At 39.0% G+C, this 9,266-nt stretch overlaps 1 protein-coding gene across 3 annotated transcripts in view; it reads right to left on the bottom strand.

The window, feature by feature from the left end:
• Positions 1-772: 772 nt before the first annotated feature.
• Positions 773-9,266, bottom strand: part of Gda (guanine deaminase) — a 79,229-nt gene continuing 70,735 nt past the window's right edge. For all 3 annotated transcript variants that reach the window (XM_005063768.4, XM_040746523.1, XM_040746516.1), the window contains 4 exons: positions 7,627-7,773; positions 6,087-6,217; positions 5,378-5,405; positions 773-4,683 (listed from right to left, as the gene is read on the bottom strand). In XM_005063768.4, coding sequence (XP_005063825.1) covers positions 4,613-4,683; positions 5,378-5,405; positions 6,087-6,217; positions 7,627-7,773 — 377 coding nt within the window. In that variant the 3' untranslated portion in view covers positions 773-4,612. The remainder of the gene's footprint in view (positions 4,684-5,377; positions 5,406-6,086; positions 6,218-7,626; positions 7,774-9,266) is intronic.

The following is a 9,266-nucleotide window of genomic DNA, read 5'->3' as shown; positions in this document are numbered from 1 at the left end:
ATTCTCATTTATGAATTTTAGACATAGATCTGGGGAGTGTCAGCCTACAATCCCATGGCCATAGAGTCCGGGAAACGGAACCTTCATTCAGTGGCTGATGGAAGCAGAGGCAGACTCCCATGGCTAAGCACTGAGCTGAACTCAAGAAATCCAGTGACAGAGAGGGAGGACTGATGACCAAAGGGGTTAAGACTGGGCTGGTTTAACCCCCAGAAACAGCTGACCTGGCAAGGGTTAGCTCTTGAATCCCAGACTGATGGCTGGGAATCCAGCATGGGATTGATCAAGACCCCCTGAATGTGGGTGTCAGTGAGGAGGCCTAGGTAATCTATTGAGCCTTGGGTAGTAGATCAGTATTTATCCCGGGTATACAAATGGGCTTTGGACTCCCATCCAACAATGTGACATGCACTCTCACCCTGAAATCTTGGGGATTGGTCTAGGCCCTGCCCTGGATGAAATGACAGACTATGGTCACCCCCATGTAGGGCCTCACCTCCCTGGGGAAATGAAGGGTTATTGGGAGGGTTGGTGGAAGGACATGGGAGGAGGGAGGGACATGTGAAGCAACATTGTTTCTAATTTAAATTTAAATTTAAAAATAAAAAATATATTAAAAATCCATGTATAGTGATATGATGGGAGGTGTATGTTGACCCACGGCTAAATATTCTACTATTTTTTAATCAATTATAAGAAAAGAAAAAGTACATTATCAGACTCATCTTTCTTTCATATCTATAGAAGATGCAACAAAAACAGCAAACACCAATGCAAACACAAAATCTCATTTATTTTGTTTCCTGATGCACAAAGGAGCTCACTCAGTACAGTAACAATAGCAAATCATACAGATACTGAGGGGAAGGTTGTCCCCTTGACTACATTCACATATATGTATATATTCTTAAGAACAACCATCAAGAGGTTAACAATAAAGTAAGGAATGCTTTCAGATAGGGTTACTGGGTAAGAAATAGACAGATGAGTCACTGCCAAGTAACAGGTTAACAATGACATCAGTTACTTAAGTAACCTGGTAAGAGCCTGCTCAGGACTTACATTTCATTTCATTGTGGACTTGGCTGGCTTTTGCATGTCACTAAATTTGGAATAGATCCACAAGCTAACCCTTCAAACACTCGCTCTCTCACACCCACTGCTGGAGATAGGCAGTAAGGCTAGGGTAGGCTTGGAAACATGCATGGCAATGAATGTTGAGTTGTTTCATTTTCTCAGTGATTTTTCACCTGTCTGCTTCTTCTCAGGCCTTTAGAAACTTTTTCATCCCTTCTCTGGAGACACTATAAAGTGTAGTGTGTGACATCATACCTGCAGCAGCTAGTTGAATAGAAATTGCAAGCATCTCCTTTTGTTTTTATATTTAAAAAGTATTTCAAGCCATTGTCCTTGATACACTTCTCATTCTGTATGTTAGTAGCTAAGGTAACTCTCTGAAAATATTTGAATATTCCAGCAGCAGCAGCAGCAGCTTTAAAAGAGGCTTACAAAGTTCCAGAAGCAACCAGTTCTGGGTATCTCCCACATGTGTGTACACAAGGTGAACTTGACCTGATGCAATGTGCTCTCCAGCATGCCTTGAAGGCTTCCCAGATGTCTGCTTCTGAAGTGAAAAGGCTTAAAAATAGGAATAATCTGCTAGGGAGTGAAGATCCAGAACACACTGCTAGATCTCACAGTCATCAGAGCATTTGCCAGTGGGGATATCCAAGGGCACACTTCAAAATCTGCTAAGCAATGAAGAAGGGGTTTCCTACCATTTCCTTTCATTTAACTTTGAAATGTCTCACTGAAGAAGAAAGGAGACTCTAATGCTCACAGAATTAACTTAGAAAGGCCCCCTTCTGGCATGAAGGTAGATATGTTCTTGGATTGTAAAGTCTTTGACAGTGCAAGTAAAGAACCAGCTGAGATAACACAACAGAGGAGTCCAGTCTCTTTGGCCCCGTAGAAGATTAAACAACTTTTCAAGTTCTAATCTCATATTTTAAATGCCCCCCATCAAATTCAACTTGATTAGCCTATTCTTTTGGTTGCAAGAAATTTTGGAAATACATATGATAATTTTTAATGCTTTTTAACCTTTTATAATGAAGTCCATCAAAAATTCTAGAGAATTGAGATAAATGGTATAGAGTAGGAGGGTGGGATGTTTTATAACCTTCTTTCCTTCCTTCTTTCCTTGTTTCCTTCCTTTTATCTCTTTGTTTATCGCTTTCTTTTAAAGACAGCAAACTATACAAATAAAATGTGACAACTGGAATGGGCTAGGAAGAGTGCCTACCTGTAATTCAGAAAGTCAATCTACATTAGGTAAAGGCAACATTTCAAAGTGCAGGATGTCTGACCCCATGTATGGGGTGCTGAAACAGCATAAGTAACACTCAGGAACACTTCACTTGGGAAAATAGAACACATAAGTTATAAGGGATGCAGAGAGATCAAAGTACATGTAAACACTCCAACACATTGTTTTTATTAGAAGTTATTTAGCTTGTAACACACTATCAAGACTAATATGGATGCTTGCCAGGAGGGTGTCAAATGACTATTATTCCTGCTTCCAGAATACACTTACTTATATTACTAAGTGTGAATCTCAAGTTTAAGTGAAAGCCGATTTTCAATATCAAAATGAACACCCTTGAGTAGATGAGGGTGGGAGCTGCAAAGGCTGGAAGCAGCTGTCTGGCCGAGCTCTTACCCACACACACCTAAGCTACTTGGCCTGTTTCACTCAGCTTAGATGCCCTGTAATTAAGTTCCTATGGCAAGAGTCAAAAGATACAGCAGAAAATACTTGCCAACCTCAGAGAGAAATGGGGGAGGGGATTTGGCAGATCATTTTAATGTTGCTGGTGTGCTTGAAACACTGGATATTCAGACTAAGACCAGAAGTTGGACTTATTCTCTTCTATGTCACAAAACAAAAGCCTATCTTTTTTTAAAAAATAAAACTAAGCAAGACTAAATATTTGTACCATCTTTAGATGTAATGTATATACAACCAAATCTGAAAGTGCTTCTACCAGGAAAATAGATCTGGACAAATTACTGCCAAATTAGCATGCTATGTGAGACTGAGATTTACAGGACTGTACAGGAACTGTGTACTTTCAGACTTGAAAACACAGAATTAGCTCTATTGCCTAAAGTTTTTCTGTTGTAAGATAATATGGAAACTCACCTAAGTCCTGGGAATGAAATGACATGCTAACAAAACCTATTCCCTGTTTTTGATTGTTTATAGGGAGTGAAATAAATTAAGAAAAATGTAGTATCTAAGTAGAACTCATCACTGCTTCCTAAGAATCTGCCATGTGCTTATAATCTGATTTTAATTGTTATAAGGGACATTATGTTAGTTAGGAAAGCTAAAGTGTCTTCTTTTGTTTAGTATTCCTTCATGTCTAGCACAGCAAGCCCTACTAACAGAAACATTAAATGGGATTTCTATAACCTTTTCATTATCCTAAGATTCTAATGCCAGAAAAATCTTAAGGAATTCAAGTGATAATTTGATAAATTGGAGTACTTTCAATCTACAGGCCTTGCAGAGCCTTATCCACTGTTCCTTAAAGGACTTGTACTCGGCTTTTTATTTCTAGCACATTGGTAGGGGGAGAACTTCACAGCCATGATGACACACTGTAGATAGGGCGTTGAGCAAAGAACCCTGTCCTGTTACTGTTAATGGCTCCCTGGGGTGCAGTACTTCCCCAATTTATGAAGACCCCAGTCTATGCAGCAGCAGTACCTGGGGCTTGTTTCTCATCTAATAAAATAGAAGCAATTGTAACACCACACAGCCAGAAATCAAGGTGACTCTGAAGTACACAAAAACACAACTATTTATGTCATGTGGCTATAAGGATACTATCCCTAAGAGACTGTAAATCTTGAATACTCAACATCTGTCAAACACTTGGAAGTACAGAACTATATTTGAAAAGCGTGTGGCATTCGGGTTCTGACATTCATCCCTAAAGAAGGCGAAGCATAACAATAACACATCTCTGAAATGCAAATTCCATAAAGTGCAAATTTCCATGGATTAGGGTCAACCTAGAAGCACATTTTAAAACCCAGTAAGTTCTCTTTTTACATGAGTGTTCTCAGTATTTAATTTCCAAGCACAATCAATGATTTTTTTCAACATCTGTTCACAGTCTAGCTTGTGCCCTTTCATAAAAAATCTACTCAGTGGTACGCACGGAGTCCACTTAGTTCAGAATGTCTAACCACATAGGGATATTTCTTTGCACCATATTTCCCTACATGGAAAGGTTTTACTTCAATATTAGAAGCACAGTGCCAGCTGTTAACACTGCCTTCTGTATGCGCTTAACACAGATCTAAGCAGCCCCGAAGGAGGCACTGTCATGAAATTATGAATGCTCCCAACCAAAGTCGAGGAACAGTGCACTTCCTTTGCACAATTTACCAAGTGAGCACTGTAAGCAGACACAGAAACAGAAGTCATCCGAAGAACACAGCACTTTTTTAAAACATACTTTCTAACCGGCACCTGGGAACAAGGAAGATGCAGAACCATGTCATCCCAGGAGAACATCGTGGATGCCCAAGGGTCTTACACTGAGCTGGAGAACGGAACCACCTGCTTTCCGCCCACATAAACCTCCTCAATATTCCGGTCATCTCCTATAAGAAAAAGCAAAGAATCATTTGTACTGTGCTTTTGGGTCAATAACTGACTTAATTTCCTTTGAAAGAGATTTTAGGGAAAACACGTTTAAAAGAAGAAACAGAAGCAAAAAGGCAGAAGCTCAGTTTCTCCCAGATCATTTATAATCTCCTTGGGATGACTTGATCAAGCGATGACATCGTAGCTCATTGCGAATTGGGGTCTCCATTCTGTATCCTAGGTGGAAATCAACCAATGTTCAATAAACCCCTATCTCTGTGTTGAGCACATTAAGATGAGCAGTCTACAGACTGTGTCCTCTCAAAGTTCAACTTCACCCAGTACTGAGCTAACACAATGGGAAAAGAGGCTACTCTTAGACTCTCCTGGTTCAATTATGTCTCCAGGAATAGAACTCTGACTGTGAGTTCAGTTCTGTCCCAGAACAGAAAGGTTAGGGAAACAGAAGGGATGTAAGAGGGTTTGGCATGGAGCTCTTTTCCCCTCAGGAAGAGTGTACCAGCTCAGGACTTAAGTGTGTTCTTGGGGAATTGCTAGACAGTGTGCCATAGTGCAAGCTCAGTGCTGAGAACTGTTTAAAAATAAATTACCACAATTTGACATTCACAGAGTTTAATGTAATGCACCAAGAACAGAGAGTCTTGACCAAGGAAAAAATTGTATTTGTAGCCCAGAAACATAACTACCCACCTAGATAGAGGAACTTCTGGATAACGGCCTAAAATAGAAAATAAAAGTGGTAAGAAATAGTGCTTTATACATTTAGAAATGAAATATACAGGGAAATGCCATTGGCAAAAATTTTTTAATGACATTTTACATTTTAATAAAACAATCTACAAATGAATAAATGAAAACCTAAGCCCAAAGCAAGCAAACAAACAAAAAAATCACAGTCTATTAGCTATTAACAAATGTTTATTCTCACTAGAATATTATTTATTTATTGGTTTTTGACACAGAGTGTCTCTATATAGTCCTAGAACTTACTATGTAGACCAGGCTGGCCTCTAACTCAAGAAGATATTCCTGCCTTTGTCTCCTTAGTGCTAGGATTAAAGGTGTGCTCCACCATGCCCTGCCTATTACTGGAATATTCTTGACAAACAATCTTGGCATTGTCAGATGCAGAGTATTAAATAAATCAATCAATACAAAAAGGATGCAAATACTTCTAAAGTTGTATAACAGGAAAAAATGACTAAATAAATGAGATGAAGGCTATTTCTCCAACACTCTAATAATAGAACAAATTAATTTTTTAAAACATAAAGACATTTCTTATAAATGAACTAAGTGAATATAACTTACTTTAATAATGATTGTTTTAAAAATAGATCCCCCCCCCAAAAAACCAAAAAAGACAGAAAGGCATTTTATTTAACTTCCCTTTACTTACCTCAGAAATATCACCAACAAAATCCCCATAAAACAGATCAATGGGAGAGTCCGATGCTTTGGGGTTGATCAAGAGGGCGTCAAATTCCTTGCCAACTTCAAAGTTTCCAATCTCACTATCCAGCCCAAGGGCTACAAATGGAAGTGAATAGCAGTCAGAATTACCACTGATTCATTGTGATGCCCTTGCTTGTAAGGACAAACTCAGCCAACATGTACCTAGACCCTTCAAAGGTAGTATCTGAACAGTGAAGCAGAGAAGTACTCTCACACCAACAGGTCACATGACATCTGTGTAGAGAGCAGGAAGTAATTAGCCTGTTCAGCACCACTGTCACCTCAGTTTCAGCTGTCAATGTACTAAACTGAACCCTCAAAGTACCAAGGACAACACAAATCTATCTACCTCATCCTTTCCTCCTCTTCCCCAACACTCCTAGCTTTGCTTTTTTGTTCTGTGAAATAGTTAGTGGTATTTATTTTCGTTGCTGTGAACTGAACCTCAAATTTAAAAAAATCTATGCAAACATTCTAATACAGGCATACTCATCATGAATTCTTTAGTGAGTTTCCTTTTCAAAGTCCAAAGACCCTGTCACTCAAAAGTGCCAGCAATTTTGAAAGGAAGTCACTCTGTAACTTCAAAGGTTTTCTGGTTGCCCTCAAAGAGTGCTTTCCTAAGATAGGGCACAGGCCAGTAATGTCTACTGACTTCTCCCGTCTTATAGCTGTAACCCATGTCCAAAGTCACTGGATGCCAAGGGAGAACATGTTTCTTATTTTATAACACATTAAAGAATGCGCAGGTGTTGGGTTTTGTTGCCAATGATGCTGTTTGATTGACATCTCCTTAAAGCCTGTATTCTGAGAAAGACATTGAGGTCACTGATGTCACTGAGGTCACTGCTCATTACTGTACAGTCTATTCCAAGATTTACTCATACCTGATACATTTTGTCACTGCCAGGGTATTTTATGATGTGGAAATACTGCATATATTTTTATTTTCTCTTCTGGTTTTTCACAATATCTGAAGTTAGACTGCACTCTGGATTTATGTTTTCTGGATTCAAAACATGGCATACTTCACCTTGGCAGCTGCGTGTCCCTAAGATTCCTTTTCTGTAAAAATGAATCTAACAACAGTGGTCATGAGGACACATGCAAGGCATTCACCATACTTCCCAATGGAAAGAATTCAACTATCTTGGCAGTGACTTTTATTGATAGCATTATCACTCAAGAAAATACTTGACTCAATAGAAGAAAGAATTACCTTAACTCATATGCATATGGGTAGTGTAAATATATCTTAAAATAATAAATATGGCAATCATGCATTAAACACTTACCCACCAAAGTGTGAATTCATTGAAAGAAAGGCTGCAGCACCACATGGCTGTGCTTTCGGGATGTTAAATGACATGTATTGGTCATGTAGTATTTGTCTTAGTTCACTATGGTGCACCTTCATGGTATAGCCAAAGACACAGATTGGCATGGCTGTACATGATGTGAGAGAGGAAGTAACTAGTCATTACCTTGGCTTCCTCCAAGGGTGGCCAGTCTGAAGACTTCTTTGAGAGTAAGGCTTTTCTCATTCACCTTATTAATTAGGAGGATGTTGGAAACCATCACTGCTCTTCTGATGGCATCAAGCATGGAATAGGAGTAACCACCAGCCACATCTATGGTAGGAAAGACAAAGCCCACACAATAGCTTTATGAAGGATAGAATAACAGGTATATATGTTGTTTTCTTCCTCTGGTTTTAATGACATCCTACTTGTCAATTTCTAAAAGTTTTCTCATCTGTAAACATATAACTATAAGCCAACATTTAAATGAATTCAAATTTTATCATTTGAATAAAAGCAGAAGTGGTCACTATTTGCAGGAAGGAAAGGAACAAACAAGAAGGAAGCATGGGAACAAAGTAAATGACAACACACATATTAAAATGCTCTAACAAAATCCATTACTTTGCATGCTTATTTTTTTTATGGTTTAACAATTTAACAAATATTTGGCTATTATTTTTTTTTCTTTTTTTATTAATATTTTTTTTATTTTCCATTTTAAATTTAGATAAGAAACAAGGTTGCTTCACAAGTCAGTACGAGGTCCCTCTCCCTTTCCCTCCCCTCCTCCCGTGCCCTCCCCCCATCCCCCCCCGTTATCCCCTCATTCCCCCAGGGAGGGTGAGGCCCTCCATGGGGGTGTCCATAGTCTGTCATTTCATATAGGGCAGGGCCTAGACCCTTCCCCAAGAGTTCAGGGTGAGAGTGCACCTCACATTGTTCTATGGGAGTCCAGAGACCGTGTGTATACTTGGGATGGGTACTGATCTGCTGTGCATGCTTATTTTTAAAAACCATCTTTCATTAAAATTAAATATATTCTGGAATTAGCTCCTAGGATTGCTCAAAACATCACAAGTCTTATGACTTAATACAATAGAAATGAGTTCTCTCATAGTTTTGGCAGTCAGACGTCTAAAATCTAATGGTCAGCAGGGCTGACTGGGGGGGTATAGCTCAGTGGCAGAGTGTGTGCTGAAACTATTCAAGGCCAGCTCTTCAGACCCCAGCACCACTGAAAGTGTCATCAAGGACCTCAACCCTTCAGGAAGAATCCTGATTTGTCCCTTCCAGCTTCTCATACCTCATGGAGACATTGGCTTATGGCAGTAACTCCAGTCTCTTGTCCGTGTTCACGTCACCTTCTTCTCTTGGGTCTTTGTGGCTTTCCTTTTGTGTTCCTACAAGCACTGATCGCTGAGCTTAGGAGCCACCCCATTTCAGAATGAGTTCATCTTGCCAGCATTACCTAGACTATGTCTACAGAAACCTTTAGTCTTAATATGGCCATAGTTGTAGGTTCTAGTAGATTTCTTTTGGGGACCACAACTCAACCCACTATAACATCCACATGGATAATAAAGAGATGCATTTTATTTCTTGAACACTCACAGCAATTACTCAAATATGGCTGTGAAAAGTTTATAATGTGATTTAACATAAACTCACAATTGCATACATTTAAGAAAACGTCTGAGTGTTATTCCAATCTAGATGAAAAGTTTAGAAAATTAAAAACCATTTTTAAACAAAAAAATTTTAAACAATTGTTGAGTGAAGCCTTTTCCTTGCTAGCCGCTTTGGTTTTTCCCCACTAGTCG

This window comes from Mesocricetus auratus, unplaced genomic scaffold (assembly GCF_017639785.1).
Source record: "Mesocricetus auratus isolate SY011 unplaced genomic scaffold, BCM_Maur_2.0 Super-Scaffold_4256, whole genome shotgun sequence".
Lineage (NCBI taxonomy): Eukaryota > Metazoa > Chordata > Mammalia > Rodentia > Cricetidae > Mesocricetus > Mesocricetus auratus.
Note: the sequence above shows the minus strand (reverse complement) of the source record. Positions and strands in the feature narration are given on the sequence as shown.